The following is an 18,331-nucleotide window of genomic DNA, read 5'->3' as shown; positions in this document are numbered from 1 at the left end:
TCATACACAGGATTCCTTAAATAATCCATTTTTTAAAAAAAGTAGAGATAAAATTCTTCTATAAAATGTAGAAGAATCGATGGTGAAGGACAAATTAGAATAAAAGAGAAATGTAGTGCTTAGATATAGTAATTCAATTAAATAATCAATGAATGCCAGGTTAATTAAATATATGTCCTAGAACCCTTAGAATCTGTAAGGAGAATGACATGAAACTATTTATTATATAATGAGATTACAGATCTCATTTGGTCCTGACAGCACTGCAGTGTAGACACTTTGAGTCTTATTTAGGAGATGAGCAAACTAAAGGCCAGGGAGGCCAGGAACATTGCCTGGACTTTCCTTCTTTTTTTTTTTTTTTTTTTTTTTTTTTCCTGCACTTTCTAGCCCAGGTCTCAAATCTGTCACTACTTCTCTCACTGTGTACAGCAAGCTCACTGCTCTGGCTCCTGAGTTGACAAGTCCCAACAGACTGTACCTTGAAAGTGTTGTAAAGGCAGATCTGTGATCTGACTTGGCTGGGAAGGAAAGGAATTCTCTTCTTTTTTTTCTCCTCTTACAATAGTCTCCATGGAGTGCTGTGATCTTTTAATTTTGCTCCTGGCATGAAGGTCGGGCACATTCATCAGGGCTCAGCCCCCTCCGCCTTCATCCTATGCCTCAAGGGTTATGAGACATTCAAGAGAAGTGTTTAGGGAAAGCTAGCGTACTATCAGGGCTAAACATTTTAAGGTAAAACACCACCTCTCTAGGCCTTAAGGTATAGATAAACTAAATGTCTTTTAATGGGATTTTATTTTTAATTTCCTAAAGCTCAGATCGTAATCGCAACCTGAACGCTTCAGAATAAGCAACAGGGCTTTATTTACTCAGTGAAAAATGTGATTTGTGGCTCCTGGCAAAAGAGAATACAGTGACTTAACTGCACTGATCTTTTTGTCCTTTCTGTCTGCCGTTTTGCTTGTGGTTTTAGGACATATTTCCTCATTTTAAATCCAGTTTATGTTGTCCAAATATGCACAATATGCACAGAAATTTTTGTAAGAATTTATTTTTCTATATAGTCATGCATACAGTTGACACACAGATGTTCATCTCTGGCAGTGTTGACTTCCCCTTCCCCAGTGCTGCTCAGTACACTGACGTTGGTACAAACTCTTCCTATGAAAGCACTTTTGTTTCAACGTAGGCACATCTGGGACTTCGAGAACTAAAACTCTGGTTATAACACAACATTAATTCCAAAGCCTGTTATAATATCCTTTTTTTTTTTTTTTTTCAAGAGCCAACTCAAATCCCACCCAGATAAGTTCCCAGCATCACACCACCGCCATGTTGCCTGGTCCCTTACCATTCAGAAGTAATTACTCTCGCTGTTTCCATCACACATTACTCACTCCTCCATAATAGCAATGTGTTCTGTCCTTTGCCTCTAGTCAGTTATTTATAGAAGTGTCTGCTCCTCCTACTACATTGGGAACCTCTGAGGGCAGGGATGGTATCTTTGTTCTTTCTGCCTCTGTACCTGCCAGAATGTTGAACATTTTGTTCTACTCTTTAGGCTTTCTGCAGTGCTAAATTAAGTGGGGATGCTGGCTGCTCTGCTCATCAGAAAATCATGCAGGAAGTTTCTTTACAGGGAATTTATACGAAAGCTGAGGTAATACAGGCATTGGGTGTAAAGAGTTTTGTTCAAAAAATTAGCAGAAGTGAACAAAAAAATAAGAATGTTGAGTTCTTTTACTGAATTTCTAGTTACACGTTTCATTTTTTGGGTGTGGGTAATAACATCAAAAGAAAACACATTCTAAGGATTTGATATCATGTAATAAATTCACTCAAGAGTTTTCCTGTTTGAAAAAAATACAATTCTCATCTATAGAATAAGAGTTTTGATTCTCATTTAAAAGAATCATAGTCATAGGCAGGGGATGACACCGGGCTTACCATTTTTATTTTCGATCTATTTTGAAACACATATTGGATACAGATAGGAGTAGACATACGGATATAGATTTAGATGAAGATACAAATATAGATATAGGTGAAGGACACTTGGAAAGTGCAAGTAACTTTTTAATAAGAAATGTGTGCCTCACTGGGAGGCAGAGCTGTTGGGAAGCATTATACTGAAGATAAAATGGTATCTTCATCTACAGGGAAGCCCAAAAGTACTGCCATCGTTTGGGAAGACTTCTTGATTATCAAAATCCAGAAAATTTTTAAAGTACAAAATTAGACACGGAATATAATTATTCGAGTTTAAATAATGTCCCTGGCGTTTCAGTGGTTTGCTGAGCTGTAGCCCTTCTTACCGTACCACGTTACTATTCTGTTGGGAACACCAACACTTAAGCTGTGCTTCCCTACCTTCTTTACATCATGATCCTTGTGGGAAACGATGGCGTGCATTCAGCATACTGGGATTAGTGGGTAGGGCTTCTCCTGACCCAAGATGACCACTCAGGAACTATGGAAACCTCCGGCCCCTTCTGACCCTCTCTGATGTGGCACACCTGGAATCCATTGAGACACACTGTGCCTTAGCCTACCTATTGAGAAGCTCCAGACTAGAGAATTGTTTTGCATGGTTAAGAAGAATAGTTTTATTTTATGTACAGTGCATATCCAGAGTTTATTAATGCATGATGTAACCCGTATTTGGGGAGCATCAAGTTTATGCTTGATTAAGCATACTGTTGTCAATGCTAGGTATACAACAACGAGTTTTTTATCGTACCCTGTGGGAGCCAATGAAATTGACAGTAGAAAAACTCTTAGGTCATTGACACATATCCTCTCCTAATATACATGTAACTTGTAGGTAGCCAATTTGAATGCCTTATGTTTGTGATATGGAGTGTGTCTTCCGAAAAATGAAATAGGTATAGTGTTATGGGACAGGGGATTACCCAGTGGAGGGAGAATCAAGAGATCAATATTCTGACTCCAAATCTGATACTAGGTGATTCCCCTCTCTGCCTCTTAGTTTCTTGACTCTGGTAGTTGGACTAGAATCATGGTTTTTAAACTGTACAATATGGATCCCCCACAGACGCCATCCTCTCATGCTCTTCATCCAGGAGAGATTTGGGGTTATTTTGGGTGCTCTGCCCTGGTAACTGTTTCCCTGAGCCAAGGATTATGGGAGAGGTGGGCAAGAGAAGGGAATTGTAAACTCCTGGATGAGAGTCATCTCTAAGGATCTTAACGGCCTAATATCTTCAAACTCTTCTTGCTTCTTGTTATTTTTATCCCAACAAGACCAAAACGGTATCGAGAAATGAGACATCACCCTCATTTTTTTCCAAGAGTCTTTTCTGTTTCAAAACTGCTTTAGTACCTAAAAAAAAAACAATAAAGATTGAATATAAGATCACATTTTAATTTTATGAAATGAAAATTTTAACATTTCTAAATGGCAACACTTTATAGTCTTCTGAATCTTCAAATACTTCTGTTTCTTGATTTAAAATACTCACCATTGAACATGCATACACACCTATGCAATATGTAAATTTTAGAAATATTTTCTCTATTATCTAACTAGTAGTTAATGCTTATGTTACCTATAGGCTTCATTTATATTCAGATGATTCCTCTAGCTCTTCTGCCTGTGAATTAGACAAGTTATTTATACAGTACCCAAGGATAGAAAAGATACAACCAGATTGTATCTCCAATTTAAAAACAGTTACATTTGGGAGTTTGGTGTACAAGATTTGTTTTTGATTTTATTTTTATTTTCACTTAACTTTTTTGCTTTTAATCACAATTGTATTGCCATCACTTCAGAAAAGTTTATAAGCTTTCTTGTTTTTTCTACTACTTTAACATCATCTCCCTTTAGCCATACCTTCATCAGAGAACTGCCTAAAACATTTTCTACAGATTCTTAAAAAAAAAAAAAAAACCCTCAAACAATGCCTAGAATTTTAGAAAAAGAAAAGAAATTCAGGGGCGCCTGGGTGGCTCAGTTGGGTAAGTGTCCAGCTTCGGCTTAGGTCATGATCTCACAGTTTGTGGGTTCGAGCCCCACATCATGCTCTGTGATGACAGCCTGGAGCCTGCTTCAGATTGTGTCTCCCTCTCTCTCTGTTTCTCCCCTGCCCATGCTCTCTCTCTCTCTCTCTCTCTCTCGAATAAATAAACATTAAACTTTTTTAAATAAAATAGAGAAAAGAAATCCAGACTCTTCATTCAGCTTAAGCTGTAAGGTGCTTCGCAGTTGGGGAGCAGTTGCTGACTGTGTGTCAGGAAATGTGCAGGTCCTGGACAAGGATGGTAATGGTGTAGATGCTGTAGTGCACAGCCCAGATCCCTCTTCATGACCAAGACTCTTATTTCCCCGCTGACCATTCATAGCTGAGTTCTATCTTTGGTAATTACTCTCAGTTGGTTGAAGGGAACCTCTTCACCCAAAATCACTCCTGCTTGAGAGCATCCTGTATCCACTGACCAGTAGATGCAGGGTTGTAAAGGCCCTACCCCCAAGCCTCAAGGAAGGACAACTCTGTAGAACCATCTTAGCTCCAGAGTTCCCCAGGGAACTATCAGAGGTCTTTGTTGTAACTACATCATAGTCTATCTTCTCCCTGTGCCCAGGAGCTTCCTGTATTCTCCCACAGGTGCTGATCTCAAAGACACTCTTCAATAACTTCCCGTGTGCAAATCTGTTTCATTGTCTGTTTCCTAGGAAGCTCAGCCTATGACTATGGTTCCATGCAGGGAGGGTGGGGTCATCACAGTTCGGTAGTAGACGTTGATGTAAATCATGAAATTGAGAACAGTGTCATCAGCGAAGCATCATATAATCCTATGGGAGTGGAAGATGAGCCTTATTTGCTTGGGGTACAGCAGAGAGAGAATTAAAAGTGTTTTGCAGAAGAGGTGACATTGGAGCTCAACTTTGAAGAATGAATAGGTATTCTCCAGGCAAGGAAGGATGTGAGCTATTCTGGGATTATAAAAGAACTTAGCTTGTTAAAGCCATGGCAGAGCACTCAGAGTGGCAATTGGAAGGTGAGATCCATGGCAAAGAGCAGTAGAGGTGGATCCAGCACCAGGTCATGAAACACTCTTATGCTAGAGTGCACTCTTCCTTTCTAGACCACCCCCCCCCCCATTAGCCATGGCACCCACACTGCACACACAAGATGCGATTTGAGTAGACATACTTAGAGATGCCCGTCTCGCACTTATTTGCTTGGAGACTTATTTCTTTGTCTATTTCCTTAAAAACTATTTTATTGGGCATTTCATTTTCACTGACTTTAGAAAAGCTCTGTGTTTATGCAAAGAGGGCATCTTTTAGTCTGTCTTTAAAATAACCTTCTTTAAGAAAACACAAAGATCTTCCTCTGTCATGCTTGAAATTCTACCACCAGCAATTTCTGGAATTTCAAGTGGTGAGACCAAGTAAAGATTTTACAGTCCAGGTTTCTAGCACATGAACCTTCCTTTCAAGCTTCGGATGAAGAGTTATCCAGTTGTTTCTAGTATGTCTCTAGTAATGGAAACATTACCCTTTTTCCACTGTTCTATGACAGTGCAATAAAATTGCAGAGTTCGAATTAATCATTGTACTATAGATGAGAAAACTGAGCTTTAGAGAGAAGAAATGATTTACCCAAAGTCATACAGTGGTTGCTAACAAAGCCCGAGAAACAATTCCTATTCTTCATCTAGCAACTTTCCCTCCCTAAGGCAACACAATGAATTCATCAGATCCCTTTATGAATTAAGTGTTTTCAGGAACCTGGGATTTTAACCCTTCCTCTGCCCCTAATGAACGCTGTGACTCACATCCAATTGTATCAGTGCTCTGGGTCTGTTTTTCTCACCTGTGAAATCAGAGGGCTGGACTTGAGGAAATCCTTGCTCCCTCCACTCTTGTTGTAAAAGTCTTTTACTATTATTAAGTGTAGCTGATATACAATGGTATATTAGTTTCATGTGCACCACATAGTGATTCAGACTTCCAGTTATATAATGAATAAGTCACAGAGGTGAAAAGTACAGCACAGTGAATAGAGTCAATAATACCGTAATAACTTTGTATGCTGGCAGATCGTAACCACATTTATCTTGGTAAGCTTTGTAAGAGTCTTTACCCTTCCTGGAAGAGAAGATATGTCTACAGCTCCTAGTGGACCAGCTATAGAGACCAAAAGAAGAGTACAGTAAAGGGAGCTGACTGGAGACATTTAATATGTCCTCCTCTACCATGTGCTAGCCCAAGTTTCCAGTCAGCTATATTCTTGGAACCTTTATTTTCTGATCTGTGGGCATATTATAGTGGTCTCACTGGAGGCATACTTTACAGTTTTTCCTTTGTAGCGTAAGTGTTCAGATTACCTGTCCTTTAAACAGTGCTTCCACAGACCATAAAGTCTTTCCTTAGAAACTGACTCAACCTTATATGCTGCTGCTGGTTTTGAGTAAATAGGCTAAATCTTGCAGCCAAGCCTCAATGCAAACAGACACATTTTCTGGTCAAGCATTTTCTGTTTTGTTCAACTCCCTTACAGGATTACAGGACTGCCTTAAAAAAAAAGTGAGAACCCGCAGAAGAGCAAAACACAAGCCCTGGGAAGACAGTTTATAGCCACATCAGCTCAGATCACCAGAGCCGAAAAAAGGCAGGGCCCTCATTGTCCAGAGCATCATTTGCTCCAGACTTTCATCTTACGTTCTTCTGCTATTTTAATTTCACCACTTCAAAATGGGGGGAAAATAGGTTAATAGTTTCCATGAGTTTAGACTGTGACCAGAGGCATACTGAGCAATTTGAGAACTTTCAGCAACCGCAGCTTTGAGGAGAGGATGGTGATGGATTTACCAATTCATCTTGGGATGGATTCCAGAGACAGGAGAGTCAGACCAGCCCAGAGATGCCTGGGTAGGACGTAAACACTATTCCTTCCTTCGTTTTTTGTTTTGTTTGGTTTTGGGGTTTTTTTGCACACCTTCAACCTGGGTTTCATTTTATTCCAGGTAGTGTACTAAGTAGAGCATAGGACAGCAAAATATATTCTTAAGACATCTTTCCCAAGGCCTGTGTTGCCCTGATACCAAAATCAGATAAAGACACTTACACACACACACACACACACACACACACACACACACACACACAAAACTATAGGCCAATATCTCTGATGAACATAGATACAAAAATCCTCAAAAAAAATTAGTAAACTGAATCCAACAATACTTTTTGAAAAATCATTCACCAAGTGAGATTTATTCCTGGGTTGCAAAGATGGTTCAATATCTGCAAATCAATCGATATGATACATCACATTAACAAGAGAAAGGATAAACATCATATGATCATTTCAATGGATGCAGTAAAAGCTTTTGACAAAGTACAAGATCCATTCATGATAAAAAACCATCAATAAAGTAGGTTCAGAAGGAACATATCTCAACATAATAAAGGCCATAAATGCAAAATCCACAGCTAATATCATACTCAATGGTGAAAAACTGAGAGCTTTTCCCTAAGATCAGGAATAAGACAAGGGTGTCCACTCTCACCACTTTTAAATTTAATTTGTAATGTTTATTAAAACATTTTTAATGTTTTTGAGAGGGAGAGAGACAGATCATAAGCAGGGGAGGGGCAGAGAGAGGGAGACACAGAACTCCAAGCAGGCTCCATGCTCTGCACTGTCAGCACAGAGCCTGACATGGGGCTCAAACTCATAAACCGTGAGATCATAACCTGAACTGAAGTCAGACCCTTAATTGACTGAGCCACCCAGGGGCCCTACTACTTTTATTCATTACACTACTAGAAGTCCTTGCCACAGCAATCAGATAAGAAAAAGAAATAAAAGGCATCCAAATTGGTAAGAAAGAAGTAGACTTTGACTATTTGCAGATGATTGATACTATATTTAGGAAATCCTAAAGACACCACCAAAAAAACTACTAAAACTGTTAAATGAATTTAGGAAGGTCACAGAATACAAAACCAATGTGCAGAAACCCATTGCATCTCTACCCACTGATAATGGAGCCACAGAAAGAGAAATTAAGAAAACAATCCCATTTACAATTACACCAAAATAATAAAACACCTCAGAATGAACTTAACCGAGGAGGCAAAAACCTATACTCTTAAAACTGTACAACTTTGACAAAAGAAATTGGAGATGACACAAACAAATGGAAAGATATTCCATGCTCATAGATTGAAAGAACAAATATTGTTAAAATGTTGATACTACCCAAAGCAGTCAACAGATTTAATGCAATTCCTGTCAAAATACAAACAGCATTTTTCACTAAACTAGAACAAAATAATTCTAAAATTTATATGGAGCCCATATAGCCAAAACAATCATGAAAAAGAAAAACAAAGCTGAATGTATCACAATTCCAGATTTCTAGTTATACTACAAAGCTGTAGTACCAAAACAGTATGATACTGGCACAAAAATAAACACACAGATCAACAGAATAGGACAAAATGCATAGAAATAAACCTATAATTACATGGTCAATTAATCTTCTATAAAAGAGGCAAGAATATGCAATGGAAGAAAGTCTCTTCAAACAAATGGTATCTGGACAACTGAACAGCTACATGTAAAAGAATAAAACTGGACCACTTTCTTACACCATACACAAAAATAAACTTAAGATGGATTAAAGACCTAGATGTGAGATCTGAAACCATAGAAGCTCTAGAAGAGAGCACAGGCAGTAATTTCTCTGACATGAGCTATAGCAACATTTTTGTAGATGTGTCTCTTGAGGCAAGGGGAATAAAAGCAAAAATAAACTATTGGGACTGCATCAAAATAAAAGACTTCTGCACATGGAAGGAAACAATCAACAAAACTAAAAGACAAACTACTGAGAGAATATGTTAGTAAATAGCCTATTCAGTAAAGGGTTAGTATCCAAAATATGTAAAGAACTTATACAATTCAGCACATACGCACACACACACACACATACACATACACACACACACACACACACGCACACTCTCATCATCATCACCATCATCATCATCATCTAATTTAAAAATGGGCAAAAATCATGAACAGACTTCTTTCCAAAGAAGACATACAGATGCCAACAGATACATGGAAAGATGCTTAACATCACTTATCATTAGGGAAATGAAAATCAAAATTACAATGCGATATCACCTCACACCTGTTAGAATGGCTAAAATTGAAAACACAAGAAACAACAAGTGTTGGCAAGAATATGGAGAAAAAGGAACCCTTGTGTATTATTGGTGGAAACATAAACTGGTGCAGCCATTGTGGAAGACACTAGGGAAGTTCTTCAAAAAGCTAAAAATAGAGCTACCCTAAGATTCAATAATCACACTACTGAGCATTTGTTCAAAAAATATAAAACCAGTAATTTGAAAGGATACATGTATCCATATGTTTATTGTGACATTATTTATGATACCAAATTATGAAAGCAGCCCAAGTTTTCCATCAATAGATGAATGGATGAGGGATACACACACACACACGCATGCGCACACACACACACACACACACGTATTCAGCCATAGAATAAGAGTGAAATCTTGCTATTTGTAACAGCGTGGATAGAGGTAGAGAGTATAATGCTAAGCAAAATAAACCAGTCATAGAAAGGCATACCATCTGATATCACTGTGTAATTTAAGAAACAAAACAAATGAACAAAGGGAAAAAAGAGAGACAAACCAAGAAACAGACTCTTAACTACAGAAAACAAACTGATGGTTACCCGAGAGGAGGTGAGTTGGGGGATAGATGAAATAGGTGATGGGGATTAAGAGTATATTTATCATGATGAGCACAGGATGATGTATAGAATTATTGAACCATTATATTGCACACTTGAAACTAATATAACACTGTATGTTAACTACACTGGGATTTTAAAACTTTTTAAAAAGACATGGTGGCTTCTCTTAAAGAGATTAGTCTAATAGAAGAAATAGACAAATATGCAAATAATTTTACTACAGTAAACACTGTAAGTGCTTTAAGCAACATAAATTAAGTGCACAGGAAGGGTAGAGAAAGAAACAATTGATTCCAACTGAAGGCATTAAGGAAGGCTTTACTGGAGAGTTGCCTTCTGACCTGTACCTTGAAAGGTCAAGATGACAAACTGGTTCATTCTAGGCATTAGCCAATGCACAAAAGTATGGAAGTTTCTCATAGGTTTGAACTAGCACAAGCAATCTGAGACATTAGGGGAATCTGATCCTAGAAAGGGAGGTTGAATGTCAGGTAAGGAATTAGTTCTTTTCACATTGTGGAGCCATAGAAATTTTTGCTGGAAGCAAAGTTAATTGATCCCATCTGTGTTTTGGAACGGGAACAGGAAGTCACTTAGGGGACAGGGAAGTGTTGGAGGAGGAGAGATGCAAATAAGAAAGCCAATCAGAGACTGTTATCAGAGACATCAGCACACTAGTTATCCTCCTAAAGGCATTTCTTGTGTAAGAGCTATTTAAAGGTTCTTATGGTAAGAGGGCAATTACTCCTTAATTTCCACATCCCTTCCAGTTCTTCATCTTTCTAAGAAGATCCCTGTCCCAGGTTTATTCTAGATTGTAAACTCTGAATAGGTCCAGACATCTCACTTGGAATATAGCATATAACATGCAAAACAAGGCTGTTTAGTAAGGCAGCATGGGATTCTAGGAAACAATGGAAAGTTAATAGCCAATTTTATCAGCCTTTCAGAGTCCTGATCAACAGATGGGATGCCTTTTGGGGAGGGTTTTGTTTTTTTAAAGCTCAGCATATTTTGTAAGCAGATAAATTGACTTTCTTTTCTGTCAAGGGTTCACAACACTAAACTTGGAGGTGGTGTTCGAATCAAGGTTTTAAATAACCAAAAGCCTTATTGATTATGCTGAGCCCTGATTGGGTCCTATTGGCATACTCTGTGAGTCTCCATCATCAGACAGACCATCCTAAACTCTTAAGGAGGACCTTAAGAGTGACCCTCCCAGATTTTTGATGGCTAAACAAGTTTTAGAATAGTGAGGTGTTCTTCCAGTGGAGACCCTGGATTACATAGTTCAGGGGTCAGAAAACTATAGCTCTGAGCAAAATCCAGCCCACTTTTTTAAGTAAAGTTTTATTGGAACACAGTCCTGCGCATTTACAACTGCCTTCATACTATGAGACCAGAACTGAATTGCTGCAACAAACCCAGAAATATTTAACTGTATGTGCCCTTACAGAAATGTTTGCCATCAACCCTGCAATGGTGGTAGAAAAGGGATAGAAGTCAGAAGACGTGTGTTCTAAATGCTAGATTTGCCACCTACTACCTGGGTGAATTTAGAGAAGACACTTGATGTATCTTCTGTGTTTCTTTGTCTCTATAATCAAGATATGTGCACTCTGCCTTCTTCCAAGTACTATGATAGGCACATGAGCCAGTTGTGTCTGTAACAAACACTGCTTGTGGTGCCGTGAGGTACTAAATACACGGAGCTCCTCAACTTAACATTGGTCTTTGTCTTTCTGTCCCCAGAACACCCTGGAGCAGTGCAGCGTGTGCTCCAAGCCCATCATGGAGCGGATCCTGCGAGCCACCGGAAAGGCCTATCATCCTCACTGCTTTACCTGTGTGATGTGCCACCGCAGCCTTGATGGGATCCCATTCACTGTGGACGCTGGTGGCCTCATTCACTGCATTGAGGACTTCCACAAGTAGGCATACTCTGTCCCCTCGAGCCTGCCAGTCCCCTTACTGTTCTTACTGCCTGGTGTCTGGGCCACACATTCTTCTCTCTCAGAGCTGTAGGATGTCAGGATTTGGTGGGACCTTAAAAATTGAGGTTATTTATCCGTGCCTCAAATGCAGGAATGGGTGTCCATTAATCCATATGGTCCCCCTCCCAGGTTTCTGCTCAAAGGCTTGCCTGGGACTCATCTATCATATCTTTGTGTGGCTCTGATTGTGAGAAAGTTGACTCAGCTGCAGAGTATGTGTATTGGAAATAGGCCTTGTTCATACAAGATGTGTGGCAGTGGACAAACTGCTCCCTTTCTCTGAGCTTTTCAGTCTGGTCATTAGAACAGAGCCTGTCTTAAAGCTCCGCAGGTGTAACAGTCCACAGTTCTCTCTAGCGCTGACCTCTCCATCTGTGCCAGTCTATAGAGAGGAGGTCACGGGGAGACCGACATGGACACAGAACAATTCTGTCTCTCTTCCTAGCATAGGCCTCTCACATATTTGGGTCAGTTTCATGCCATTAGCTGTCACGTCTTCCCCGTAACCTGTTTCCCTACCCCAGCCTTCTCTTCTGCAGGATGCTTTCTAATAAAATTAATGAATGCAGTCCTGTGCAGTCTTTTGCGGAGGATTAGAAAGTAGAGTCTCAAGGTCAAGGTCACCTACTCATGGGCCTGGAAAAATATGTCCTTCAGTTCTGTCATTCAGAGGGCCCTTTTTCCTCTGTCATAGCTGGGGTTTTCATGAACATTGTACAGCTTCCTGTTTTGCTTTCTTCTTCTTTGGCCCCTTTGTTAGTTGGCTGATTGGTTGATGACATTTGTCACATATATTTAGGAAGCATATGAAAGCTATAGTGGTGATCTGCAAAAGCACGGGGGCTTTCTGGCTTATTTGTGGGGCAGTGTGAGACAGTCCGAAGCTCTCACAGAGATAAAGCTCATGTGGCTCACTAGGTTGGGTCTCCATTCTACGGCCTCCAGATGTGCAGTCTTGTGGGTTATTTGTCACCGCCCTGTTGACTGTCAACAACCAGGAGGAGCTTGCCATAAGCAGTCTGGGGCCTTGAGACTCCTGTTTTTTAAAAAAAGAATTTCCTTTCCACTTTCCAAGTAGCAAAGAAAGTGAAAACCTCACCAAAAGACATGAGGCTGAATGAATTAAAAAACCCCAGAGGCAGGAATTCTCAACCTGAATTAGACAAGGAAGGGCTCACTTTGAAAGGGCAGTCACAGCATAAATTGTACTTCACGTTATTGATATTTTTAGCTTGTAATTACACATGGGAAAAAAAACCCTGCGTCTATTTAAGGGAAGTGAAAAGATACCAACGGAGTGTGTTTCTAACACTGTGTGCCTCCTTTCTTAGACTTCCCCGAATCCAAGAAAGACTGACAGATGTAATCAGAGCACACATGTTTCCGTTGCTGGAAAAGACTGATCTATTACACCCCCCAATTAAAACAGGAAATCAATTCTGACAAATGGAAGTTTATATCTATGCCATTTATCTTTCATTTCTAAGAGTGAGGAGCATAATTAGAGACTTGGGACTGGTGACATAAGTGTGTGGGTCTGAACACTCCAGACAAGCCGACTTGAGCAGCTAAAAGGGAAAAACCATCTCCAGCCCCCGTCCCTCCCCCTCCATGACTAATTCAATGGCATGTTAAAACACAAATTATTTTTTTTGTAAATAATGTTATCTACATGATTGACAGGGAGGGAGGGAGGGAAACCTTTTTGATCTTTTCACAATTTTGCAAAGGAAAATAAGAGATACATTTTACAGAACTCTGTTTCTGAGGCTTGAAAGTACTAGAGCACAAAGCAGCTCAAAGCCCCACCCAGGGTGGACATTGCAAGGCTAAGGAGAGGGTACAGAGGGGGAAACAGCCTTCTTCTGCAGACTGTTTTGGGGTGCCTTGGTCTTGGCCTCCCTTTGTGAGCTTTTAGGAAATCTCTTTCAATTCAGTCCAGCCACATCTGCAGAGAGCCCTCTGGGTGCTCAGTGCTAAAGGAGAGAGATACAAGGAGAGAAACTGCCTGAGTACAAAATGCACAGACACACAGAGAAAAACCCCTGTCAGCAAGGAGCTTGCCTGGAGGAGGGAGAGAATACGCGCGGAGTACGTGTGATATCAGGCAGAAGGGGCCAGACACGATGAGACAAGCACAGGCAAAAAGTCTTGAGCTGGCAGAGTCCGAGGAGATTACTTGGCCCCGGGATCTGGGTAGGCTTCTGGAAACAGAATTTGGAAAGTATTTTAAGCGAGAAACGGGGATTCCTGACAGCAGGAACCACTCAGGAAATAAAGAAGCGGACGAAGTGGGGAAGGGCTTCTCTATGTTCAAGGAAGACTTGCTTGGCTGTCACTAGAGCAGCCCGAGAGTGGAAGTTACTGTGAGATGCGGAAGGCGCATGAGAAGGGATTGATCTCGCCTGCTTGGCATCCTGTCTTCTAAACCAGTGCCTCCCAAATGTTAATGTGCTTACAAGTCACCTAGGGATCTTGTTAAACTGCAGATTCTAATTCAGTAGGTCTGGGGTGGGACCTCCAATTCTGCATTTCAAACAAGCTCCCCTGTGGATTTGGACTGCACTTTGAGTAAGCTTCCCAAATACTATGTTTAAGGCCTTGTCAAGGGGCCATTGCCTGCATAACCACCCCCACTCAATGCTGGCCCAAGTCTTCTGTCTTAATGGGAACAAGTCCTCCTATATGTTATTTCAGTGACTGTTCAAACCAGTTCCCTGGCAAACTGACTGTATCCACCCTCGCCCTCAACACACACACACACACACACACACACACACACACACTTTCCCATTTCACCTAAACGGCCATCATTCAAGGTGTCCAACTCAATCACCACCTCCTCTGAGAAGACTTCCTTGACTGCAACCCCTCCCTATCCCTGTTTGAATGTTCTGTAGAGCTTTGTAAATCAGCTAGAGCTAGTACTTACCCACAACCTGATTAGTAATAAAGAATACACACACACAACACACAGTTTTACACCTACCACCTTAGATCATTTTTACAAGATGGCAGGATATGTATATCTCACTTAATAGAACAAATGCAGAAATAGATAGTGCTCCCTCACCAGTCTGGCTGCAGGAATCCTAGTTTATTTCTGTATTCCCAGTGCCAAGACAGTGAGCTCCAGAAAAGTAGGCTTATTTAACTGACCCTTTCATTGCGTTGAGCCTTTATTTCACTATCCGTGCCTTCTTATCAGAGACATTACATTCATCCATTTATTTGTTTAATCAGCATCCATTTGTTGATTGCCAGAGATGTGCCAGGACACGAGATGATTAAGACCGCCCTTCCCTGAGCCTTGGCCCCCGTGGCTGTGAAGCAGAAATGATAGAAACTATTTCTTCGTAATGTTGTTGTCAGTAAAAAACGAGGTCAAGCGCGCAGAGTCCTTAACAAGCCTTGGCACTTAATAAGCACACAATATATGGTAGCTATTTGAGCCATCAAAAGTGTTTTTATCAAATTTATTTTTATTATTATTATTATTATCTGCTTAGTGAGCTGAGCCTTAAAACAGACCACCTGGGATTTAGAACAGTCTTTAAAATGCAAGCCAAGGAACACTGTGGGGACTGTGGAAACCACTTCCTGTCTCTTCCCTTGTTTTTTCCCATCATGGAAATGAGGCCAATTGGATTGGTAGGAAGGAATCCTTACTCAGCAAGAATACAACGTATGCCTTTCCAAAGACAAGGACTTCAAGATTGAACATACGGGTCCAAGTCACATCTTTTTATAGAGCAAGATGGCAGACACTCCATTTCCTGAGCGGCAGCCTGAACTTCTGCTGCCTGCCCCGGTCACAGAAGTTGTTTCGGGAGATTCAGAGACCGAGCAGAACTTGCCAGCTGGAAGCTCAACAGTGGAGTGGTCCCCAAAGGGGTGCAAATAATTACTACTAAAATAGGCAAATTCACGGAAGGATATTTTATCCCAGAGAAGTCATTCTACTTGAGGAAGTAGGGGCAGGCTCACAGTTCAATGACAGGAAAGATAGACTTCTGACCTCATGTAGCTTACAGTCCCAATGGGCTTGGGGAAAGGAAATACTGCAGTGGATTCCAGAAGCCTGCTTATTTCACTACTGGTGACCCAGATTCAAAAATAATCAGGTAGTCCAAAGCAGTTTTCTTTCTTTCTTTCTTTCCTTTTTTTTTTTTTTTTAACCACTGAGTGTAAACTTCTTGCATAAAATGCCAATTATAACAACTCTGATTACTGCTGCAGTTGTACCCTCATCCTTTTAATTTTTCTTTCAGAGCAATCAATTGATCTGCTGCTTAATTCATATTTATTTAGATTGCAGCCATACAGATGCCTTTTGGCTGCTGCCAAGAAAATTAATATGTACATATAGAGTATAATGTATGTAAAAATGCTTTGACAACCACAGAGTGCTCTGCAACGTATTAGATTACTATCATTATTTCTTTTTAGGTCTCACTACAAATAGATAAATTTTAACGTCATTAATCTTAAAACCATTACCATGAAAAAACTGAGTTGCACAGTCTGTTTGTCCTTTTATTCTTTTTTTAACCTCTTCAGTTTTTATCCACAGCCATTTCAAATCATGTCTCATTTCACACCTTCCCCAATGCTACCCCTAATTTCCAGGAGATGCAGATGAACACACAGCCTATATTTGCAGCCTCTTAATCTGCTATGAGAAAACGATTTTAGGGCCATCGGTCATATTCGGGAATATTGAGAGATTAGGAAATACTAAAATTCCTCCCCAACAGTTAACCTCAAAAACAGACATATACGTGTCTATACACATAAGTGTTCATACCTTTTGGAAGTGCTAAAACCCTCTAAAGAACAAAGAACTTGATGGCTTTTGAACTTTTTCCTTTTCTTTTTTTTTTTTTTGTTCCTTAAATAGTTTATTGTCAAGTTGGTTTACATATAACACCCAGTGCTCATCCCAACAAGTGCTCTCCTCCATGCCCATCACCTCCCTTCCCCTCCCCGCCACCCCCATCAGCCCTCAGTTTGTTCTCAGCATTCAAGAGTCTCTCATGGTTTGCCTTTTCCAACAAGAGTTTAACACAATCGAAATGTAGGAGGTACAGACTTGGTCATTGTAAATTTGGTGTATGTAAAGTTGCTAACTTCTGCTGTTTTAAAAAGATAGGTGGTCGAGGCGTCTTGTGTTAATTCCTAGAACTTAGTGTTAAGGAAAGAGGCACTAATAAGTGGGAATGCACAGTTAGCAACCTCAGAATATTTGTGTGGGTCCTGGGGAGCACATACAAAAGTCTAGAAGCAAAAGTCAAGCAAGACAAGCTCAAGTAAAAGAAACAGAGTAAGGGCCACCAGGACCCTGCCTTAGCCCAGGATTTGTGTTTGCAGTCTATCCACAAGTTAATTCTTTGCTACATACCCAGTGACCAACAGCTCCCAGATACTCTTTATCCATAAGGATTAAATGCACTCACTCCGCAACCTCACAAAATCTCACTTTATGACCTAGAAGGACCTCAAGAGTCACTGAGTCTAAATCCCTTATTTTACAGCTGAGGGAGCAGACCCAGAAGAGGAAAGTGATTTGCTCAGGATGACAGAGCAGATGTCCTGACTCTTGACCTTCGCCTTTTCTTTTCACTTCAGGGTCTTACCTGTTTGGCAGTGTCTAGACTCCATGTCTAACCAGAACTGTTGTCTCCGTTTTCAGGAAATTTGCCCCCCGATGTTCTGTGTGCAAGGAGCCTATCATGCCAGCCCCAGGCCAGGAGGAGACTGTCCGGATTGTGGCTCTGGATCGCGATTTCCACGTTCATTGCTACCGGTGTGAGGTTTGTGTTCAGCACCCCCACACCCTGTCAGTGCAAGGCAGATGCTGAAAAGCCCGAGTGAGATGGATTTTCACATAGGCAGCAGTTATTCAGTCTGGGAAAGCCCCCTGGCACCTGTGTTCACAGGACGTGGATTTTAGATCTTACGCTTTCGTTTAATCCTGGTGACATTGCGTAAGTCACTTTACCTCTCACTCTCAATTTTCCCACCTGTAAAAAGGGCTCAAATTCTTATCGACCTCCCCAAATAGAGCTGTGTGGCTAAAATACAAAACTGTACATTAAAGAACATCATAAACCACAAAGTACTAAATTAGTGGGAAATGGTATTCTTGTTACTATTATTGTCATCATTATAATGAGTTTTTAACTGTGGCTCTGATACTTCTATGGGACTTCTCAGCCATTGAGAAGGATAAGAACTCACTCCTTTCCAAAGGGTTGGAACTTGATGCACAGAGTCACGGAGACTGGTTGACTTAGCAAGCACTGACTGTGCACATAAGACTGGTCAGGCAGCAGCTCAGAACTCCAGGGAGGTATGCACAGGTGCTGTGGGAATATACACAGGAAGCCTGTAAGCCAGGTTGGAAGTGACAAGGAAGGATTCTTGCCCAAGGGACATGTAGTCATCTCTACAGCAAAGGGTAGCAAGTCTTCCCCCTATAATATGGGTATCAGAAGGGCACCACAGTCAGAAAAAATGATTTTAAAACATTTTCTTACCCTGGCTCTAGTGACCCAGAG

At 40.6% G+C, this 18,331-nt stretch overlaps 1 protein-coding gene across 6 annotated transcripts in view; it reads left to right on the top strand.

Moving 5' to 3' along the window:
* The window catches only part of LPP (LIM domain containing preferred translocation partner in lipoma), a 504,345-nt gene that overhangs the window by 483,049 nt on the left and 2,965 nt on the right, over positions 1 to 18,331 (top strand). For all 6 annotated transcript variants that reach the window (XM_077754390.1, XM_077754391.1, XM_077754389.1 and 3 more), the window contains 2 exons: positions 11,530 to 11,708; positions 17,464 to 17,584. In XM_077754390.1, the coding sequence (XP_077610516.1) occupies positions 11,530 to 11,708; positions 17,464 to 17,584 (300 nt within the window). The remainder of the gene's footprint in view (positions 1 to 11,529; positions 11,709 to 17,463; positions 17,585 to 18,331) is intronic.

The sequence above is a fragment of the Crocuta crocuta genome, unplaced genomic scaffold (genome assembly GCF_008692635.1).
Source record: "Crocuta crocuta isolate KB4526 unplaced genomic scaffold, BGI_CrCroc_1.0 scaffold70, whole genome shotgun sequence".
Taxonomy (NCBI): Eukaryota; Metazoa; Chordata; class Mammalia; order Carnivora; family Hyaenidae; genus Crocuta; species Crocuta crocuta.
The sequence above is the reverse complement of the archived record's forward strand: the minus strand, read 5'-3'. Positions and strand labels throughout refer to the sequence as shown.